Source organism: Macaca thibetana, chromosome 7 (genome assembly GCF_024542745.1).
Source record: "Macaca thibetana thibetana isolate TM-01 chromosome 7, ASM2454274v1, whole genome shotgun sequence".
In the NCBI taxonomy this organism is placed as follows: domain Eukaryota; kingdom Metazoa; phylum Chordata; class Mammalia; order Primates; family Cercopithecidae; genus Macaca; species Macaca thibetana.
In genome coordinates this window covers 32,140,596-32,163,123 of record NC_065584.1, presented here as the reverse complement: position 1 = coordinate 32,163,123, position 22,528 = coordinate 32,140,596, and the positions used below count along the sequence as shown (strand labels likewise).

Genomic DNA, 22,528 nt, shown 5'->3' with positions numbered 1-22,528 from the left:
CTGCCAGGAGGACCGGCAGGCTTATGGGCTCACAGGCCCTCTGGTTGTCACATACGCAGTTGCAACTACTGCTTGCTCTTTGATACAGGTTGCTCAATCTCTGCACTATCGCCATTTTGGACTAAATACTCCTGGGGCTGGCCTGTGTGCATTGAAGGGTGTTTAGAGCATCCCTGGCGTCTACCTGCTAGATGCTGGTAGCACAGCTCCCCCTGAGTTGTGATCATCAAAAATGTCTGCAGACATTGCCAAATGTCTCCTAGGAGGCAAAATCAGTCCTAGTTGAGAACCACTGGTCTGAAACTTTGCTGGTCCTCGAATAAATGTCAACTCTCAAAGTTTTTAGACATAATCCAAGAAAAATTATTCGGATGCTGTTTTACTGTTCAACTCCCCAAGCCTTGAATGGATATGCCCATCTCTCATCTACACTATGGACATGTAATCCTCGCCACCTCCCGAATCAAATCGTCAACCTTCCTTTCTTCCCCTGGAACCTCTCCAGCTGAGCTGGAAGTTCCCTGGAAATCTCACTCGAGGTCTATTGGAAACCTCATTTGGGATCCAGCAGGATGACTGCTGATTCCCTGTCTGTGGGGAAAGCTTCCAGATTATAGGGATAAGGAAGAGGCTATTGAAATAATTACAGACTAATAGCTAGGAAGCACATGTTTTAGAAGGAATAACATGACCACACTGCACTCACTCATCCCACCGGCCAAGATATCTCCCACATGTGTCTGTCACACATCAAAGCACATTGCCATTACACCGCCATCTGTGTCCCCCTTCAGGGACCCCCATGCTTGCTCCATAGACCTGCTCTAGGTCCACCTGGCCTCCTTTCTTTGCCCACCCTTTCTTTCTTGTGCAAAGGCCCTGAGGCAACAGAGTATTTGGCATATTTGAGCGATAGCAAGGCGGTCACTGAAGCTGGGGTGGATCGAGGGAGGGAAGAGAGGTGGGACGTGAGCCTGGCTGGCCCTAGAATATAACCTGAATGTAACGCCAGTGTCACCGCTGTGGCGGGCACTGCCTGCAGAAAGTCAGTTAGCCAGGGGCTCAGTAGCAGGGTCTGTGCTTCCTCCTGCAGAAGACAGGCCAATGCCAGCCCAGCATGCCCTGTGCCTAACCACAGAGCCAGTCCCCGTGAAACTCACAGCATGCTTCTGTGTTTGCACACAGGAATCGGAGCGGCTGGAACTCATGAACGCAGAGCTGAAGACCCAGATCGAGGAGCTGAAGCAGGAGCGGCAGCAGCTCATCCTGATGCTGAACCGACACCGCCCCACCTGCATCGTCCGGACCGACAGTGTCAAGACCCCTGAGTCAGAAGGCAACCCGCTGCTCGAGCAGCTCGAGAAGAAGTGACCATGGGCTGGGAGGAGGTGGAGGAGGAGGAAGAGGAGGAGGACAAGTGACGAAGAGGGAGGAGGAGGGGGGCCCCAGATGGCCCTTCCTTTGGTGCATGAAAAACTGTACAATGAGGTTCAGCACAGCCAGCATCAGCCGAGCTTTTTTGTGAAACTCAGATCAGCCACCCAGGGGGAAGAGCAGGCTGAGGAAACCCAGAGGGACCAAGCGCTGAGACCAAAGTTGACCCTCGGGTAGGGCTGTCCTGCCTGGGGCCCCACTTGAAGAAGGCAGGACAGAGGCACCGAGGCCAGGGAGACGCCCAGTGAGGCAGCCCTGGGCCCTCCTCCGGCCTCTTCACCAGGGCACCCACCCGAGGAACCTCCGAACAGCCAGGAAAAGCCATGAGTTGCAACCAAAATGAGGCTGAGGACAGAACTCAGAATGAAACTGCAACCCACCTGCCCCCAGCCCTGCCCCTCACCCTGATGCGAAGCTGGAGAGGGGTGTGCTGCAGGGCCCTGATGCCCCCACCCACCTCGGTCCAGCGCGGCCCTGCCCAGGAGGCGGCAGCCGGGCGCACCCTCGCCAGCCCTGCTGGAGTTTGCTGTGGGCACTGAGGCGCGGGCGCCCTTCCAAAGCACATACTCACCGAATGTTTACAGACTGGCTGTCCTGGCAGGGCTTTCAACTGCACATGTTTTTTATACTTTCCTTTTTTTTTTTTTTTTTTAATATTTTTTACAAAAAAAAGATTTTATACAAGCAATATATATATGGATTTCTATAATCACTCGATGTGATACAGTATAAATATGCTATGGTTTGTTTGTTATGAACAGATAGCCACCAGTTACGGCCGTTGTGTGTAACTCCTAAGTACTGTAGTCTCTGGGTGTCGGGGGTGGCCAGGGCGGGGGCGGGGTGCATTTCCATCCTTGTAAACCCTTCATAGTACTCAGTCCTGTATCGCTCAGTAAACATTGCTCTTACGTACACAGCCGCCTTGCGTGGTGTCTGCCTGGGGAATGGGTGCAAGGCCCTCTCAGAGTCAGAGACTGTTTGGCACCTCTGCTGTAGGCCCTTTTGCTCTCACGACAGCTCTCCTATTTCACAGATGAGGAAGCTAAGGCTCAGAGACATTAAGCCACCTGCAGTTACTATTCTGAGAGCAGTCCGTGTGTTCACTCACTCTGCAGGTGTTTTCTGAGGGCCTGTTTTGTGTGCCAGGCCCTGAGAATTCACTGGAGGATGAAACAGACCTGAGTCTTGCCCTCTTGGGGCCTTCAGTAAGGAGTGAATCCTGTGCTTGCTCCACACAATGTCTCATTTCGTCTTCATGGCAGCCTTGCCAGGGAGCAACACTTGTCCCCCGCTCACAGATGGCGAATTAGAAGCCCAGGGATATTAAACTCGCAGCCACCATTTGTTGAAGACTTATTTTGTGACAAGCAGACATAGTCTCTTCCCTTCTCACAACAGCACAAAATAGGCATGATTCTTGCCGTTTTACAGACGATTTAACCGAGGCTCAGGGAAGGTAAGCGACTTATCCAAGGTCACCCAGCTAGCAAGGGACAGAGCTGGTGTTTGAACTCTACCTCCAGAGGCCTGTGACTTTCTTCCTGTCACCAACCCACTATGATTGTCCTCGTGGTTTCTGGGAAGGCTGGATGGAGTTTCAGGTTGTCCCATGATCACAGAGTGAACCAGCTACTCTGGTCAATGTGTGCCTGACCCGGGGAAGGGTGTGGACGGCTTCCTCACCCCTTCACCCCCAACAGCTGAATCCCTGCCACCCAGAGCCGGAGCAGCTCAGTGGCATTCACTCAGTGCCTGCTGTGTAGCTGGCACTCGGCAGTTCTCAAGGCATGCGTGAGGAAGGCGGGAGAGGTGTTTTTAGCTCCCTTGTATACTGAAGCTTGCAAAGGCTACAGTTTACCCAACTAAACTTGACTCCTGCATTCTAATCATGTGCTCTTTCTCCTCCATTGCTGGACTTAGGATAACTAGTTGCTGGTGATGACTCGTGTCAAGAACAGCAGTGAACCTGGGTTGCTTCCCAAATCGTGGACGAGACCTTCTGGGATGGGCAGAAGTGGAGAATGGTGATTAACACACCTGTGGTCCCTCCCTCGCTCACTCCTCAGTTTCTCTCCACTCAACACACTTGTCGTGGACTCCCCTGCACCCCGCCCTAGAAACAGGATCTGGTCCCCTCACTGTCAGCTGTGGCAGAGGGTTGTGGCAGCGGGTTGCCTTCTGACTCGGGGGTCTTGATGCTGTTGGTCCGGACGATGCAGGTGAGGCAGTTCTGTGTCAAGAACCCCTTGCGCTGTAATTCTTTGATATTTTTCAAGCGATGAGAAAAATGAAGTGGACTTACCAGGGCCCCTCCAGTGACCTAGTGGATGTTCTTGCAGGACTGCCACGTGCCACTGGCTGTGGCTCCCCTGGTCCTGTGCTTGGCCACCAGGAGCTGGCATCTCCAAAATACAGCCTCCTTAGCCTATTTGACAGCAGGTGCGCTGTCTTTCAAAGTCACCACACCAGTGACTTGTGCTGTGCGGAGCCTTCCTCACCAGGACCACTGGCCACTCCTGTGGCCAGAAGTCACAATTATAGGCTTCATTGCAAGAGCCAGCATTTGAGTTTGTTCTGGGCACCTGCCACTGTGCACGTGTGACCTCAGCTGCTTTGTGCAGCCTGGCTGGGAGGTAGGTACTAGCATCCCAACATTACAGATGAGAAAACTGAGGCACACAGAAGAGGTAACTTGCCCAAGGTCACAGGTGTTAGGAGGCAGAGCCAAGATGTTATTGCCAGTCTGACTTCAGGTGCATAAAACCTGAGACTGAGCCTCCCCATGAGAGGAAAAATGTGTTTGTGGTGTGGCCTCAGTTGCCAGGGAGCTTGTGCAGGAAGCCGGGAGAGATGGCACAGACCCACCCATGCTCAAATGCATATCAAGCATTCCCAACCCTCAGGCAAACCATCTCCAAGGGTGTGTACAGAAAACACACCTTAAAGGCAAACGGGTTCATGATGTAATCTATTGACTAGCTGTGAGCCTCATTTTTCTTATCTGTGAAGTGGGAACAGTAACAATCCAAGTCTTTCTATGGAGTTATCAGGATCAAAAGAGGAATGAATATACGAAGTGTTTTGTGAAATAAACTCCCCTAAAATGGTAATTATTTTGTCCTCTGTTAGCGTGGATAGTTGTTGATATTTACATAGTACAGTTATTTAAATATGTTTTATTCTCTAAAGATGGGCTGCCAAGTTTGTGTTCTGACCCTGTACGTGGTCCCTATGGTGTAACGAATGCCTGAGATCCCAGACTCCTGGATCTGTTCAGCTCCTGACTGGTCACAACTAGCCATGCTGGATGCATCATTCCCTCCCTGGGCCTCAATGTGCCCTCCTGCCAGGTGGTCATAAATAAGACCTGTGCCACCTCTGCCCAGGGTTCCTATGAGAATCAATCGAGTTGATGAATGCAACCATGGCCTGAGAAAGACAAGACACTTTAGCCATCAGATGGGCAGAAACAAGTATGTGTTGGTAAGAATATGGAGTAAAGGTTGGGAGGCTGAGGCGGGCGGATCACAGGGTCAGGAGATCGAGACCACCCTGGCTAACACAGTGAAACCCTGTCTCTACTAATAATACAAAAAATTAGCCGGGTGTGGTGGCACGTGCCTGTAGTCCCAGGTACTCGGGAGGCTGAGGCAGGAGAATCACTTGAACCCGGGAGGTGGAGGTTGCAGTGAGCCGAGATCGCGCCACTGCACTCCAGCCTGGGCGACAGAGCTAGACTCCATCTAAAAAAAAAAAATATATATATATATATATATATATATATATATACATACACACACACACACACACACGCACACAAAAGGATTAAAGGAAATTTACATATCCTGCCAGTAAGAAACTGTGCAAAGCAATTTGCAAATAACCAGTAACACTAAAGCTAAACACATCCTTTGACCTAGCAGTTTTCCTCCCTAATCTTGGAAGGAACTCTAGCACAGGGGCAAAAGGAAATGTGCGAGAATGTTCACTGATGCTTTGTTTGTATTTTTAAAAAAAGTTGACAACAACCAAATGACATAAGAACAAATAAATTGTGGTATTTTCCTAAAATTGAATATTACTCAACAGGTAAAAAGAATGAACCAGAGTTGTATGTATCAATGTGGATAAATCTCAGAAACCTACTGTTGAGATGGAGGGTAGGGGAGTGAACTGCACGAGGATACCACTGATGTCATATTTCTAACTAAATGTATACGTTGATACTTTGTTGTTTATGGCTACACACAGATCTGGGTATAAAAGCCTGCACAAGAATGCTGTCAATATCACAATCAGTCATAGGGAGTGCTCTTGGGAGGGCTGGGGAGAGGAGGGAACTAGGGATCACGGCAAGGGTAAGTAGGAAGCTGGATTTCAACTTCAACTCTACACATAACATTTCATTTGTTTTTTAAAAATCCCCATCAAATGTAGAATGACATTAGGATTTTTCAGAGGTGGGTGATGTATGCACAGATGAGGGCTGTCTTCTTCACACTCCTCTGGATGCTTGATATATTTTGCAATACAAGAGAACAAGCCACAATACAAATAGATGGTTTTGTTTTTATTATTTCCTTAGCAAACGCAGGAAAATAAAAACAAATCTGAAATTACAATGGAATTGCAGCATATGCTGCAATTTGAATTTATGCAAATTTAATTATATGCCTGAAGAGAGAGAGAGACAGTTCAAAGGGTGGAAAGAGGTTAGCTGGTTGAGCCCTGGGGGAGGGTGCCCGGGGGTGAGGACACCTTAAGGAGTGTTGCTCTGCTCTGCACTCAGTGGATCCTGGTCCCTGCTCTCTACGGGAGGGGCAAGTAGGGCGTGTTCAAGGTTCGTCTGGACGATAGACTTCTTCCTTACCTGCTGACTTTTCAATCCAAGCCCTACTCGAAAGCCAACTGTACTGCGCCTGTAAGAGGAGCTGTGGACTGGACGGTGAGCAAAGGGGAAGCCTTTGAAGACAGAACCCAGTTTTGACAGGTATGTTCATTTTCTATTGCTGCCATAATAAACTATCACAGATTTAATCCCTTAAAACAACACAAATTTTGTCTTACAGTTCTGGATGTCCAAAGCCCAAAATGCTTCTTACTGGGCTAGAATCAAGGTGTCGGCAGGACTGCATTCTTTTTGGAGGCTCTTGGGGAAAATCCACTTTCTTGCTTTTTCCAGGTTTTGGAGGCTGCCCGCATTCTACCTTCAAAGCCACCAATGGCCACACATCTTTCTCACCCACTGCTATGACACTGACTCCCTGCCTCCCTCTTCCCTCCCTCCTCCATCTTTTTTTGTTTGTTTGTGTTTTGAGACAGAGTTTTGCTCGTGTTGCCCAGGCTGGAGGACAATGGCACGATCTCAGCTCACTGCAAACTCCGCCTCCCGGGTTCAAGGGATTCTCCTGCCTCAGCCTCCCGAGTAGCTGGGATTACAGGTGCCCATCATCACACACAGCTAATTCTTTGTATTTTTAGTAGAGATGGGGTTTCACTATGTTGGCCAGACTGGTCTCGAACTCCTGACCTCAGGTGATCCACCCGCCTCGGCCTCCCAAAGTGCTGGGATTATAGGCATGAGCCACTGCGCCCAACCTTCCCTATGCCATCTTTTACGGGCCATTGTGACCACATTGGGCCCACCCCGCTAATCCAGATAATCTTCTTATTTTAATGTGTGCTCATTAGCAATCCTAATTCTACCTGCAACCTTAATTCCCCCTGACCACGTGACATAGTCATAGGTTACAGGGATTAGAAGGTGGACATCTTTGAGAGGAGATTATTCTGCTCGCCACAGTGGGATATTCAGAATTGAAGGTTCTTAACTATTAGGTTGGTGCAAACATAATTGTGGTTTTTGCCATTAGTTTTTAAAGCCAAAACAGCACGTCCGCCTCACCTAATTCTCCAGGTGGAGGATTTGTGACTCTCCTACTGCCCCACATTGTGTAATCCATGGGAGCTTTGATCTCCTTGACATTCCACAGAATCCTGCTCCCGTTGCGTGGTGCATTGTGCTAATCAGACCCACAGGGCAGCAGCTGCAAGCGCTCCAGAGGCCCTAGTGGCACACGAGCACGAGATGCGGGCAAGGAGGCCTCATGAGGGTTCTGGGCCTGCCACGCTGAGGATGTTTACTTTTAATGGCAAAAACCGCAATTACGTTTGCACCAACCTAATATGACCCTTCTCACTACTAGGCAAGATAGACTATTTCCCATGTAAGTGCCATGAGGATGGAGTCCCTGTGTGGTGCATCCCTAGTGCTCGTCACAGTGGTTGGCACATAGCAGAAGGTCAACACACACTATCCACAGACATACAATCTACAGACTTACACATAAACTCACAGATATGTGATATGATGGAGACACAAGCATAGTTACATGCACACCAAACAGACACACATGTAGATACACAAATACGTGTATTCACAGACACAAGCGGACACACATTAAATGCAAAGTAATGAGATTGATGCAGGTCCTATTCCTTTATATTACAGTTCTGAAATTCTGAAATGGGCTTGTTCATCATACCAGTGTATCTTTGTTCTTTGGAAATAGCTAGCTTATGGTTAATAAGGAGGTTAGGTAAGGTGGACATACTGTTTTGGCTTTAAAAACTAAATATTGTGAGAGACTGATTTTTTTTTTTTTTTTAGATGAAGTCTCCCTCTGTCGCCCAGGCTGGAGTGCCGTGGCACGATCTTGGCTCACTGCAACCTCTGCCTCCTGGGTTCAAGAGATTCTCCTGCCTCAGCCTCCCGAGTAGCTGGGACTACAGCCGTGTGCCACCACGCCTGGCTAATTTTTGTATTTTTAGTAGAGACGGGGTTTCACCATATTGGCCAGGCTGGTCTCGAACTCCTGACCTCAGGTGAACTGCCCGCCTTGGCCTCCCAAAATGCTGGGATTACTGGCATGAGCCACCGTGCCTGGCCTGAGACTGATTTTTTTTTTTTGTTTAGCTCCTAAACCGACTCTGTGGGTGATTCCTAAAGAAGCAACTACTAATGCTTTGGAACATTCACAAAGTAATTACATGTTCGTGTCAGCCTCTACCTCTCTGAAGGAGGGTACGCCCCTGGGTGGTCACCTGTTCTGCTCCACTTAAAATCCTCTGACTCTGTTGCATGACCAGCTCTGAACAGGTGAGCAACTTTACACAGGTGTAACCTGACAAAGCCTCCCTACAGCTGCACACCCTGTACCTCCCACTTCCTGTCCTGGGGGGCCTCTGTGGCTGCCTCCTTGGCACTTGCCCATATGGAAACCTGGAAATTTGGGGAGTTAATGTCTGTAGGGCCTCCCTTGACTAATTGAGAGGCGGGAGGCAGAGACAGTGAATCAATGTTTTTCCCTTTTATTCTCCAGGTGGAGGATTTGTGACTCTCCTACTGCCCCACATTGTGTAATCCATGGGAGCTTTGATCTCCTTGACATTCCACAGAATCCTGCTCCCATTGCGTGGTGCATTGTGCTAATCAGACCCACAGGGCAGCAGCTGCAAGCGCTCCAGAGGCCCTAGTGGCACACAAGCACGAGATGCGGGCAAGGAGGCCTCATGAGGGTTCTGGGCCTGCCACGCTGAGGATGTTTACAGTGGTGCAGCATCTGAGGCATTCTGAAGCATCTCATTCAAAATAAAGGGCAGGTTATTGCACTTTACTCCCTATCACTAAGAAAGAGGCACGGGCCCAGCGGACCTCTTTGGATTTTGGAAGCAGCATATTTACCACATTAAGGAGGAGTCCTTTTCAGTGCCTTGGAAAGCTGCCAGTGTTTTTTGTTTTGTTTTGTTTTGTTTTGTTTTCAGACAGGGTCTCACTCTGTTGCCCAGGCTGGAGTGCCGTGGTGTGGACCTGGCTCACAGCAGCCTCGACTTCCTGGGTTCAAGTAATCCTCCTGCCTCAGCCTTCTGAGCAGCTGCAACCACAGGTGGACACCATCACACCTGGCTGATATTTTTTGTAGAAACAGGGTCTTGCCATGTTGCCCAGGCTGGTCTTAAACTCCCAGGCTCCAGTGATCCCCCCCGCCTCAGCTTCCCAAAGTATTGGGGTTATAGGCATGAGCCACTGTGCCTGGCCAACCTGCCAGTTTTGAGTGGGGCCTAGAGCAAGGAAGTGCTCTGCAGATCCAGGCTTCCGTACAAACTGCTCTGCCACGCACGCCTTGTAACCTAGCAAACCCAGTAGAGCTAGAGGTATCCATGGTCCATAAGGTTGGCTATTTCAAATGCACAACTCACGATAAATTAAAATAAACTTTATATGTCATTTCCTACTTCGAAATGTACCCAATAAGGATCACCTTTCCTTGCCCCAGATGAAAGTTCTAGCAACTTTTCTGCTCACTCTGTCTGCTTTTCTGCAGACAGTCCTCTGCCATACTAAGCACAATTTATTAATTAGAAGCTCCAGTCTAAGAGAGACTCAAAATCACAGGTTTTATTTAATGTTCGAATCTTCCCCCCATCCCCAGCTCAGGCCTGCAGCAGGCTGGTGGCCTGCAGTGGGGCAGGGAGAACCGACTGTCTCTTCTTTATTTCTCCCCTTGCCCATCTCCTCCTCTTTCCTTCTTCCCTTCCTCCCTCCCAAGCTGGCTGGCCAGTTTCTGACCCCTCCCAAGGATGGAGCAGGCGGTGAGAGCAGTGGCAAGGATGCAGGAATGGCCTCATGACATTGACCTGTTAGGATTCTGAGCTGGCTTTGGGTGCACTGGGCTTGGCATATATTCAAACTGATCCTTTCTTTCATAGGTGCTTTTGTGAGTTCTTTTGAGGCTTCTATCTTCAGGGACCTTTTTCCCGTATGTCCCAGGAGACTGCTCTCACTTCTAACATCTTGCTGGTACATCCCAGCATCCTCCACATGGCGCTACTAGACAGAACCCAAGACAGTCCAGGGCTGGCTTTGGGAAGCCCTTGGCATCCCATTTTCTGTACCTTGCCCAGAGACATGCAGGATATACAGACAGCCCAGCACAACCACTTCTTTACATGGTTCCATGGAAGTCTTCTCGCAGGGCTCCAGAAGAGGAGGCAGCAGCCCCTCCCTCCTGCCTGAAGGCAGGCAGGGACTCAGCCCCGCAAGGGCTCTCTCAAAAAAAATTGCTCTACAAATGTCCCCCCAACCTTTGTACTTGGAGCCCTTCTTATCTCCTCAAACTGCGGAAGAGTCCAATCGTTTTGTAATAAGTTGTTTGAAATGTGTACAGTCTGCAGGTGGTGATCTGGCTTCACATCTAAGCCTTGATGTCTCCATCAAAACTTTAATTCTTGGCCAGGCCCTGTCGCTCACGCCTGTAATCCCAACACTTCGGGAGGCCGAGGTGGGTGGATCATTTGAGGTCAGGAGTTTGAAACCAGCCTGGCCAATATGGTGAAACCCAGCCTCTACAAAAAGTACAAAAATTAGCTGGACATGGTGGCAGGCACCTATAGTCCCAGCTACTGGGGAGGCTGAGGCTGAGGCTGAGGCAGGAGAATCACTTGAACCTGCGGCGGTGGAGGTTGCAGTGAGCTGAGATAGCGCCACCGCACTCCAGCCTGAGCCACAGAGTGAGACTCTGTCTCAAAAAACAAACAAACAAACAAACAAAAAAGCCACAACACTTTAATTCTAATATCCTGATACATTGTTTTCTAGGCTAAAGGGTAGATGATGATTGTAAAGGTTTATGGGCTCATATTACCTGGCTATGAAAAAGAAACTGCATAATTACAGCTAAGAGGATGGCTTCCCTGGGAACTAAGGGACAGGTACTAGTTTTTATTGAGTACCAACCATATGCTGGGTTCTCCTGAGGTGAGTCTTATATTAATATTTGTTGTTGAAGAAACTGAGGCTTAGATAAGAGACTTGTCCAGCATCACACAGCTGGCACCACTGGACTTAACTCAACTGAAAGTGAAAGTAACTGAGCCCCTTCCAGGCTGGAAGGCAAATATAGACCCAACAAAATCCCTGCCTTCAGGGAGGGCACAGTCTCTCGGGGAGGAAGACAGGTCCCTGTGGTCAGTGCTGGACTGGGGCAGGTCTGGGGCGACAAGGAAGAGACTTCGACCTAAACTCGGGTAAATTTCCTTCTGAGGTGAAATAAAGCCCCACCCCAGCTGGGTGTATGTCGGGGTTTGGTGACCATCTTATTCTGTTCCCCCAAGGGTCGCTCTCATGCATATCAACGTTTTCGTCTTTTGATGGCAGTCCGGGCCTCCCCCACCCCGACCCCAGTGGTTAGCTCAACAGCGCGTGAACCGCTTCCTTCTTGGCCATCTCAGAGTTGCCTCTTTCAGGTGACCAAGAGGCCGTCACTGCAGTGGTGGCCTCATCCTCAGGGAGGCTCTTTTTTAATTTTATTTTTATTTTTTATTTTTTATTTTGAGACAGAGTCTTACTCCATTGCCCAGGCTGGAGTGCAGTGGTGCCATCTCCATTCACTGCAACCTCCGCCTCCTGCTTTCAAGTGATTCTCCTGCCTCAGCCTCAACCTCCCCAGTAGCTGGGACACCAGGCACTCACCGCTACGCCCGGCTAATTTTTGTATTTTTAGTAGAGATGGAATTTTGCCATGTTGGCCAGGCTTGTCTTGAACTGCTGACCTCAGGTGATATGACTGCCTTGGCCTCCCAAAGTGCTGGGATTACAGGCATGAGCCAGCGTGCCCAGCCACTGGGAGGCTTTTCTAGTTGGTGCCATTACACTCAATCCCAGCCTGACTGCCCTTCCTGAAAGCAGAAATCCTGAAAAGCTAGTCACAGGCTTTGCGGATTCAGCTCCCCCTAGCCCCCAAATCCTTCTCTTCCAGCCCTATTCACTGCAGTATTTATAGCCCAAATGTGAAAGGTATAATTATTCTCCTCTGACTTTCTTTTCTTGAAATAAAGACTTAGTCCACCCTTCTATTTGCATAACACCACCTGAGAAGAAATCTCCTCGGGGCCCGAGGACTTGAGCGTCTGAACTCACTGACTTTATGCAGAGTTTCTGAAAAAGCTCTGTTCCTCTTTGAAGGCACAGAAGAAACCAGAAGAGACTTCCCTCAAATGCATTCCCTTCAAGTAGCTGAAACCTTTGCATTTCTAAAGCAGCCTCTAGCCCAGGCTCCAGAGACACCCTTTCCCTCATTAGAAAGGAAGGGAACTGTGAGGGGAGTCCAAGGCCACAGTTCCTGGGGCTCATGAAACAGGCATGAGTGAAACATTCAGCTTCTTAGGGAAGGGCTTTTCGGGTCAATGCCTGGTCGAGTGGGCCAGACCCTGCTCTGTATCGGGTGGGTGGAGGGGTCGGCGGCCCCTGCAGTCAACCCCCATCCCTGACTGGGCTCCTCTACAAGGAGCAGATGATCCACGTGGGGCCTTAGAGTTTCTAGCCCTCCCACGCACAGGACTGCAGTTCTTTCATTCGGACTTGCCAAAAGCGGGATTTTCTTTCATCATAAACTGATAGATAAACAATGAGATTGACTAAATTAGTTACATAAATAGAAAAGCTGTTCACAAGTATAACACAGAGGTGTGGATTTCATTTTGCAGCCAATTCCTCCTTACTAGGAAATGTATGCTAGAAATCTAGCCAGCAGGGGTGGCTAAACTTAGAGAAGTCATTCCTGTTTACCTTCTTTTTTTAAATCTAAACATTTACTTGAAAAGCACAGAAGGGTTTTTAAAAATGACCTATAATCAAGAAAATGGAAAGAAAAGCCACAGACTGGAAGAAACTATTTGCATAACACATATCTGATAAAAGTCTTATAACTAAAATATACAAAGAACTCTTACAACTCAACAATAAGAAAGCAAACAACCCAATTAAAACATGGGCAGAAGATCTGAACTGACACCTCAAAGATACGCAAATGGCAGATAAGCACATGAAAAGATGCTCAACATCATATGCCATTAGGCAATTACAAATTAAAACAATGAACTACCTGCACACACCTATTAGAGTGGCTGAAATCCAAAACACAGAGAACACCAAATGATGGGCAGGATGTGGAGCAACAGGAACTCTCCTTCACTGCTGGTGCAAATGCAAAACTGGTGCAGACACTTTGGAAGACAGTTTAGCAATTTCTCATGAAGCCAAACCTACTCTTACCACATAATCTATCAAGCACATGTCTCGTTATTTACCCAAATGAATTGAAAACTTATGTTCACATAAAAGTTGATAGCAGCTTTTTTCATAATCACCCCAAATTGGAAGAAACCAACATGTCTTTCAATAGGTGAATGGATAAATTGATATATTCAAATGGTGGAATATTATTTAGCACTAAAAAGAAATGAGCTGTCAATCCATGAAAAGACACGGAGGAACCTTAAATATATTTTGCTAAGTGAAGGAAGCCAGTCTGAAAATACTGCATGATTTCAACCATATGACATTCTGGAGAAGGCAAAGGAGGGAGATCATCAAAAGATCTATGGTTGCCAGGGCTGCAGGGAGGAGAGAGGGAGTAACAGGTGCAGCACAGGGGATTATTAGGGTGGTGAAACATTTCCATATGATACTGTAATGCTAGGTACATGACATTATGCATCTGTCAAAACCCATAGAACTATACAACCAAAGAATGATCCTTAATTTAAACTGTAGATTTTTGTTAATAACAATGTATCATTTTGGTTTATCAATTGTAATAAGTGTACTACACTAATGTAAGTTCTTAATAATAAGGGAAACTGTCAGGGAGGTGATACACAGGGTGAGGCAGTGTGGAGAAGAGGGAGTATATAGAAACTGTAACTATACTCAACTTTTCTGTGAAACTAAAAATTAAAGTCTATTGACCAGACACAGTGGCTCAGGCCTGTATCCCAGCACCTTGGGAGGCCAAGGAGAGTGGATCACTTGAGGTCAGGAGTTTGAGAGCAGCCTGGTCAACATGACAAAACCCCATCTCTATCAAAAATACAAAAATTAGGCATGGTGGTGGGAGCCTGTGGTCCCAGCTATTTGGGTATCTGAAGCACGAGAATCACTTGAATCTGGGAGGTGGAGGTTGCAGTGAGCCGAGATCATGCCACCGCACTTTAGCCTGGGTGACAGAGTGAGACTCCGCCTCAATAAATGAATAAATAAAGTCTACTAATTATTTTGGAAAGGCCTATGATCCCATTTCTTCTTTTTAATCACATGAAACAAGGTGGATACGCCTCTTGGGGGTTAGTAGCCTGCCACTGGTGCTCCCGGGCTGGGGCTGCACTCCTGAGGCTCTACTGTTCTGAGGTCTCGAGAGTGGCCCTGCTCCCAGGACTCCACTAGGAATTGCCCTGGTGGGGACTCTCCACAGCAGCCCCTTCCCTGTGTCATTTCTTTGCCTGGGCCCTGAGGCTTTCTGAGGCATCCCTTGAAATCCAGGTGGAGGTAGCCCTGCCCCTGCAGCTCATCACAGCATGCCTGTGGAGTTAGCACCACATGTAAGCCGCCAAAGTTCGCCACTTGTGTCCTCTGGAGTGGTGGCTTCAGCCACACCTGAGCCCACCTGAGCCACAGCTGGGGCTACCAAGGAGCACCGTGCCAGAATACAGATAGCAGAGACTTGAGGAGGCCCTGGACTGGGATCCCCAGGGTCCCAAGTCCCACAGGGGGCCTGGGCCCCTCCCTTGATATTAATTTGCCCTCAGTGCCCTGACTGTGATGGGTGGGGCAGTCTCCGAGATCTCAGAAATGCTTTCAGGGTTATTCTTCCATCATCTTGGTGAACAGCATCATCCAGCTTCCTTCAATCTATACTAACCTGTTTATCAACAGATTAACAGATTTACTAATCTGTGGTCACTTGGCCACACCCTTGGCTTTCTCTCTTAACATGCTTTTTTATTCTTTACATGGCCAGGCTGAGAATTTTCCAAATCATTCGGCTTCCCTTTTAATTAAAAATTCTGTCTCTAAGCTGGGCGTGGGGGCACACGCCTATAATCCCAGCACTTTGGGAGGCCGAGACGGGCGGATCACAAGGTCAGGAGTTTGAGACCAGCCTGGCCAATACGGTGAAACCCCGTCTCTACTAAAAATACAAAAATTAGCCGGGCATGCGCACCTGTAGTCCCAGCTACTCAGGAGGCTGAGGCAGAATAATCACTTGAACCCAGGAGGCAGAGGTTGCAGTGAGCCAAGATCGTGCCACTACACTCCAGCCTGGGTGACAGAGGGAGATTCCGTTTAAAAAAAAAAAATCCATCTTTAAATTATTTCTCTTCTCGCATGTTACCATGAACACTTAAGAGAAGCCATCCACACCCTGAACACTTTGCTTTGGTATTTCTTCTGCTAAATATGCTAGTTCATTGATCTTAAATTCTGCTTTCCACCAAGCAGTAGGACACAGATACAATTCAGTCAAGTTTTTGCTGCTTTATAACAAGGATAGCCTCTCCTCCAACTTCTGATAAGGTATTTCTCGTTTTCATCTAAGACTTCATCAGATTGGCTTTTTCTAGAATACCAGCCTTCTGTTCACAACCATTTAGATAATCCCTAACACTGAGGCTGTCTCTACAATTTTCCTCTTCAGAGCTCTCATCGGAATCTCCCTTAACATTCTGGTCATGATAATACAGGCTTTTTCCAGCATGTGCCTGAAAACTATTCCAGCCTCTACGCCTTAACCAGTTCCAAAGCCACTTCCATATTTCAAGATATTGGTTATAGCAACAGGCCTACCTCTCTGGTACCAATTTCTTAGTCTGTTTGTACCTCTACAACAGAATACTACAGACTTCGTAATTTATAAATAACAGAAATTTATTTCTCACATTTCTGGAGGTTGGAAAATCTAAGATCAAGTTGCTGGCAGGTTCAGTGTCTGGTGAGGGCCTGTCTCTGCTTCCAAGATGGCGACAGGTTCAGTGTCTGGTGAGGGCCTGTCTCTGCTTCCAAGATGGCGGCAGGTTCAGTGTCTGGTGAGGCCCTGTCTCTGCTTCCAAGATGGCGGCAGGTTCAGTGTCTGGTGAGGCCCTGTCTCTGCTTCCAAGATGGCGGCAGGTTCAGTGTCTGGTGAGGCCCTGTCTCTGCTTCCAAGATGACGCCTTGTTGCTCTGTCCACCAGAAGAGAGAAACACTGTGTCCTCACATGGTGGAAGGGACAGAGTGACTGGAAGGGGGGCAAACTCCCTCTATCACACCCTTCTATGAGAGCATTTAATCCCATTCATGAGGGCAGAGCTCTCATGCCTCAATCACCTCCTAAAGGCCACACTTCTTAATACTGTTGCATAGGGGATTAAATTTCAACATGAATTTCGGAGAGGACAAAAACATTCAAACCGGAGCAGTAGACTTTCCAGCCCATTCTATTCCTTCACTTCACATACCCCACAACAAGGTAACCCTCATTTATGATTTAGGGTGCACACTTCTTTACACTTCTTTGTTTTTTCCCAATTTTCTACAAATACATCTAGATAGACACACACACACACACACACACACACACACACGGCATCACACATTTAAAAGAAATAAAGATGAAATCATGTTTTACCTCTTAGTTTGCAAATTACTCATTTCACTTACATTATAAACCTTTTCCCAGGCTATTTGTGTAGATCTAAACCTTTTTAAAAACCGGGACAACATAGTAAATCCCTGTCTCTATTTTTAAAAAAAAGAAAACCAGGGCTGCTTACATCCTACGTGCACTAACAGTGGTCATTAGGCAGGGTTTGATTGCTAAAGAAGATTCACAGGATTCAAGTTGACAATGCTTACAAAACTACTGCTTATTGCAGCAAAAGTATTCATTTAATGCAGCAACAGCAGTTAAGTAAGACATCAAGGGATCCAGAGAGGCCAGGTGCAGGCTCCAATTGGTTCACCTCTGGAAGAGCCACGCAAGACATACCTTCTCTCTAGAGTCACCCGTGTGTCATGGAACACCTCAGAACTGGGAGGCCCAAGCTGGAGTTTCCACCAGGGTGTCATATACCCTGCTGCTCATGTAGGCATGTTCCTTGCTGTGTCACCAGTCCCAAAAGCACAGTCCTCCAGGGGTCTCACCAAGACCAGGAACAAATCATCAATCTCACTGTTATCAATACACAATGCTGAACAAAGTAAAAATAAAAATAAATACTGCTGATAAGCCCGTACAAACCACGTTGAAATCCCTCAGACTCATGGTTATGAAACAGCACTATTAATCGGTATCTTTAATGCCTCGACTGGGGCTCAGTGCTGTACAGGAATAGCTTTTATTTCGGTAAATCAGTCTATGTCAATTCTAGGCCTGCTGGAATTAACCCTTGCAACAACCATGGTTTATATGAACCATCCTGTGTTCAACCATTTCCATAATGATGTATGAGTCAGGGTTCTCCAGAGGAATGGAACCAATAAGAAATGTGTGTGTGTGTGTGTGTGTGTGTGTGTGTGTGTGTGTGTGTAGAAGTACTCCATGACTTATAATGGGGTTGTGTCATGATAAACCCATCATAAATGGAAAATATCTTAAGTCAAACTTTTGAGTTATATTTTCAATTTGCGATGGGTTTATATAGATATAACCCTGCCATAAGTCAAGGAGTGTAATGGATACATATCACTTTTGCAACTTCGTAAAGTAAAAAAATCATGAGTGAGTCCAGGTGTGGTGGCTCACACCTGTAATCCCAGCACTCTGTGAGGCTGAGGCTGGTGAATCACTTGAGGTCAGGAGTTCAAGACCAGCCTGGCCAGTATGGTGAAACCCTGTCTCTACCAGAAATACAAAAATTAGCTGGGCGTGGTGGTGCATGCCTGTAGTCCCAGCTACTCGGGAGGCTAAGGCAGGAGAACTGCTTGAACTCAGGAGGCAGAGGTTACAATCAGCCAAGATCACACCACTGCACTCCAGCCTGGGTGACAGAGCGAGACTCCATCTCAAAAAAAAAAAACAAAATCATAAGTGGAAATACGTAAATTTGCTTATATATTATGCAGTATATATGTAATATACATTTATATTTTATATATAATTTATATATTTATATTATATATAAACATATTTATAAACATACTCATATATATACATACATGCATGTATGTATACACATGTGTAAAGGTGTACATACCTAGAGACTCACTTCCAACAAATGGAATTCAGAAGAAGGGATGGCATATCACTTTCAAGATTCAGTTATAAAAAGACCAGCTCCAGTCTCGGGTGCTGTCACTCTCTTCTTGGGTCACTCAGTTTGTGGAGAGCCATGTCTCCAGCCGTCCTACAGAGAAGTTTGTGTGGCGGAGAACTGAAACTCCCTGCCAACAGTCATGTAAGTGACCTTGAGTGCAGACACTCCAGCCTCAGTCAAGTCTTCAGAGTCCACAGCCCCTGTCAATTGATTGACTACAGCTTCCTGAGGGACCGTGAGCCGGAACCATCCAGGTAAGTCACTCCTGAATTCCTGACTCTCAGGAATTCTCAAAAAGACTGGAAATAAACATACCAAAATATTAAACCAGGTTATTCCCGTCGGGTGAGATTATGAGGGACTTTCACTTGTTTATTTTGTGTGCATGTTTATTTCTATTTTCTGCTTTTTCTTTTTGAGACGGAGTCTCGCTCTGTTGCCCAGGCTGGAGTGCAGTGGCAGGATCTCAGCTCACTGCAAGCTCCGCCTCCCGGGTTTACGCCATTCTCCTGCCTCAGCCTCCCGAGTAGCTGGGACCACAGGCGCCCGCCACCTCGCCCGGCTAGTTTTTTCTTTTTTTTTTTAGTAGAGATGGAGTTTCACCATGTTAGCCAGGATGGTCTTGATCTCCTGACCTCGTGATCCGCCCGTCTCGGCCTCCCAAAGTGCTGGGATTACAGGCTTGAGCCACCGCGCCCGGCCCCGCTTTTTCTAAGATGAAGCTATGTAGGTGATTTTGTAGCCAGAAAAGATAACCATTACAAAAACTAAAGTTCAAGTGGAAAAACAACCAACCAATATCTCGATGTGTGAGTAGCATGAAGTGGGCACATGGAGAGGAGCCAGTGGAGGAGCGCCTGGCCTGTTCTGGTGGAGGCTGCAGAGCCCTGGAGCGCCAGGGGTCCCCTTTGGGCTTGTTAGTCCCCCTACCCCAGAAAAAACAAACCTGGTCAGCTTCCTGGGGTGACTCATGAGGGGAGAATCCCTATGGTGCTTGATGTGGTCAGATCATTCTCTTGACCTGAACTTTTCCTCCTTCATGAATGGAAAACACCTGTCTGCTAGGAGCACCTCTTCCTCCTGACTCGCTGCCTCCTCCGTTGCACAGCCACCCACCAGGAACAAATCTTCATTTCAGTGTCTCAGACTCCGCATCCTCTGAGCCATTTGCCCCCCTCCTGGAACTGCTTCTTTCCCACTTCAGCCTGCCAGGCTCTGGGCTGAGCATCCTAGCCAGAGGCTGTGGTTGAGTGTGGGTCCTAGGGTTCAAACCCTCATCTCCCTACCATTTCCTACGGTATGATTTTGGGCAAGTCATTGGACCACGTAGCCTTAGTTTCTTCATTAGTAAAATGGGATAAAACACTTCATGGCTGATGTCATGCATTTGAAGCAGCTAGAACAATGCATAGCATGCAGTAAGAGGACTGTAAATGTCACAGGTAGGAAATAAGGAAGACAGGCTCCCTGCCCTCATAGAGCTTACAGCTTAGTGGGGAAAGACAGACATTGAATGCATAAATACATACCAAAAGGAGACAAAAGCGGGTAGCACCCCGTGGCCTGGAAAGCAAGATTTATCAATGACGCTGTCTTCAGATGAAAAAACAGGAAAATCAGCCAGGTGCGGTAGTCATGCCTATAATTCTAGCACTTCGGGAGGCCGAGGCAGGTGGCTTGCTTGAGCCCAAGAGTTTGAGAACAGCCTGGGCAACATAGCGAGACCCTGTCTCCATTTTTTTAAAAAACAGAAAAGAGAAAGAGAAAATGCTCCAGGTCACACTCTGAGCTTAGTGGCGGAGCTGGAATTCCAACCTGATTTGTGTCACTCCAGGCCCTTGTACTCAAGGCCTCACGATTTGCAGGAGCCCCAGGAGCCCTAGGCACTCAGCCTGTGTGGGTTGCTTCCTCCTTCACGCGCATCTGTGTGAAGAGACCACCAAACACGCTTTGTGTGAGCAATAAAGCTTTTTTTGTGTGGGGCGGGGGCAAAAAAGCTTTTTATTTTCCCTCACATTCCAGCTCTTCACTTTTTCTAAGACCTTTTCCAACTCAGAGCAAAGGCCCAAGAAGTTGATTCACACCTGAGAAACAAGTTGGGAACTAGGCTGGTGCCCTCAGAGCCCGGTTCTAGACCAGTGGGACTCCCGGCGTGGGTGGAAGCACGTAGCAGTGACACAGCAGAGAAGGCCACAGAAGAGAGGCAGGAAGGAGCCCAAGACCAGCAGCCTGGGGCCACACAGAGCCAGCTCCTCTCCTCCGAGGTGAGCAGCTTGGTCAGCACAAGGCCTTCGTGGTTCCAGACACTAACACACTCCTCACCCATTCTAAGGCTCAGGGTAGCATTTCCGGCGCCCTCCTCTGAGCAGGATATGGGTGGCTGGCTGGAGGGTAGGATTCCTGGAACAGCACTAAAATACGGGCAGGTTCCTGCAGTCCTTTCTGTGGTCACCCTGGCTGCGATAAGGACCAGTTGTCCTGCAGAAGATCTTTTCAGTCCCTTCTGACTACCCAGGACTGTGGCCTGGAATGTCTGGGTCTTGTTGCTGTCTGGACTGTCTCCGAAGTTCAAGGTGGTCAGTAAGCTCATGACGTGAGACCCTCACCACTTCCCTGTGACTGTCCCATTCCTGGGACACAGGGTCAGCTGGCCAAAAGATCTCAAAAAAGAGACCCAGTCCTGGGGGAGGTCAGGGCTGGGCAGGCCAGTCCTGTGGGTGAGGAGGAAGCTGCCAAGGCCCAGGCTGGAGAGGCCAAGGAGCAGCAGGATCAAAGTGGCACAGACCAGAGGTGGGTGGTGGGCCAGACACAGGTGCAGGTTGTGCCCTGCCTGGCAGTTGCCCATGGGGAGCAGAGGGGGCTGAGCCTCCGAAGAGAGCCCCTCCCGGCCGGGCGGAGGCCGGCGCCCCCACAATAAAGCTTTTTAATCACCTGGGTGCAGGTGAGCTGAGTCCGAAAAGAGAGTCAGCACAGGGAGATAGGGGTGGGGCAATTTTACAGGATTTGGGTAGGTAGTGGAAAATTACAGTCAAAGAGGGTTGTTCTCTGGCCGGCAGGGGCGGGGGACACAAGGTGCTCAGTGGGGGAGCTTTTGAGCCAGGATGAGCCAGGAGAAGGAATTTCACAAGGTAGTATCATCAGTTAAGGCAGGAACAGACCATTTCACTTCTTTTGTGATTCTTCAGTTACTTCAGGCCATCTGGATGTATATGTGCAGGCTTGGGCTCAGAGGCCTGACATCCTCCATTAAAATAATAATAATAACAATGATATTTTAATTTCAATTTTATTTTATTTTTATTTTTTGAGACTGAGTCTCACTGTTAGCCAGTTTGGAGTGCAGTGGCACGATCCTGGCTCACTGCAACCTCTGCCTCCCAGGTTCAAGCGATTCTCCGGCCTCAGCCTCCGGAGTAGCTGGGATTACAGGTGAGCACCACCACACCCAGCTAATTTTGTATATTTAGTAGAGATGGGGTATCTCCATGTTAGCCAGGCTGATCTCGAACTCCCGACCTCAGATAATCCGCCCACCTCCATCTCCCAAAGTGCTAGGATTACAGGCGTGAGCCACTGCACCCAGCCAATAAAGATATTTGTACAACTGCATTGCTATAAAGACAAATCTGATCAGGCTAGGTTGTCTTCATTTTTTCCCTTGTTTTAAAAGAAATTAAAACATTTTTATGGGCTTCCAAAAGTATTTTGGGCCCTAACCACTCTGCCTACAGGGCCTAATGAGTGAGTCCACACTGCTTATCACAGGGAGATGAATATGATACCATTCTTGCCCTCCCAGGAGCTTTCAGTACAGTGGGAGAGATATGAGCATGAAACAATTAATTTTAGTAACAATTCTAGTTTAGATGTATTGAATGCTTGCTCATCTCATTTAATTCTCTCAATAAGTTAAGAAGTAGTAAATAATGGCCAGGTGCGGTGGCTCACGCTTGTAATTCCA

At 47.9% G+C, this 22,528-nt stretch overlaps 3 protein-coding genes and 1 pseudogene across 7 annotated transcripts in view; 1 reads left to right on the top strand and 3 right to left on the bottom strand.

The window, feature by feature from the left end:
* The window catches only part of JDP2 (Jun dimerization protein 2), a 42,884-nt gene extending 40,533 nt beyond the window's left edge, over nt 1-2,351 (top strand). For all 3 annotated transcript variants that reach the window (XM_050798906.1, XM_050798908.1, XM_050798907.1), the window contains exon 4: nt 1,186-2,351. In XM_050798906.1, coding sequence (XP_050654863.1) covers nt 1,186-1,371 — 186 coding nt within the window. In that variant the 3' untranslated portion in view covers nt 1,372-2,351. The remainder of the gene's footprint in view (nt 1-1,185) is intronic.
* Nucleotides 1-22,528, bottom strand: part of ACYP1 (acylphosphatase 1) — an 820,450-nt gene that overhangs the window by 418,253 nt on the left and 379,669 nt on the right. The window contains exon 1 of one of the 2 annotated variants that reach the window (XM_050798916.1): nt 11,669-11,672. The exons of the other annotated variant lie outside the window; for it this stretch is intronic. The gene's annotated coding sequence lies outside the window, so the exon portion shown is untranslated. Of the gene's footprint in view, nt 1-11,668; nt 11,673-22,528 lie in introns of those variants that run through there. 2 annotated transcript variants of the gene reach the window in all.
* The window catches only part of TMED10 (transmembrane p24 trafficking protein 10), a 553,877-nt gene that overhangs the window by 340,205 nt on the left and 191,144 nt on the right, over nt 1-22,528 (bottom strand). The gene's annotated exons all lie outside the window — the stretch shown is intronic.
* Nucleotides 20,554-21,464, bottom strand: LOC126959559 (insulin-like growth factor-binding protein 3 receptor; annotated as a pseudogene). Its single transcript, XR_007727556.1, has one exon. The product of XR_007727556.1 is annotated as an insulin-like growth factor-binding protein 3 receptor (transcript).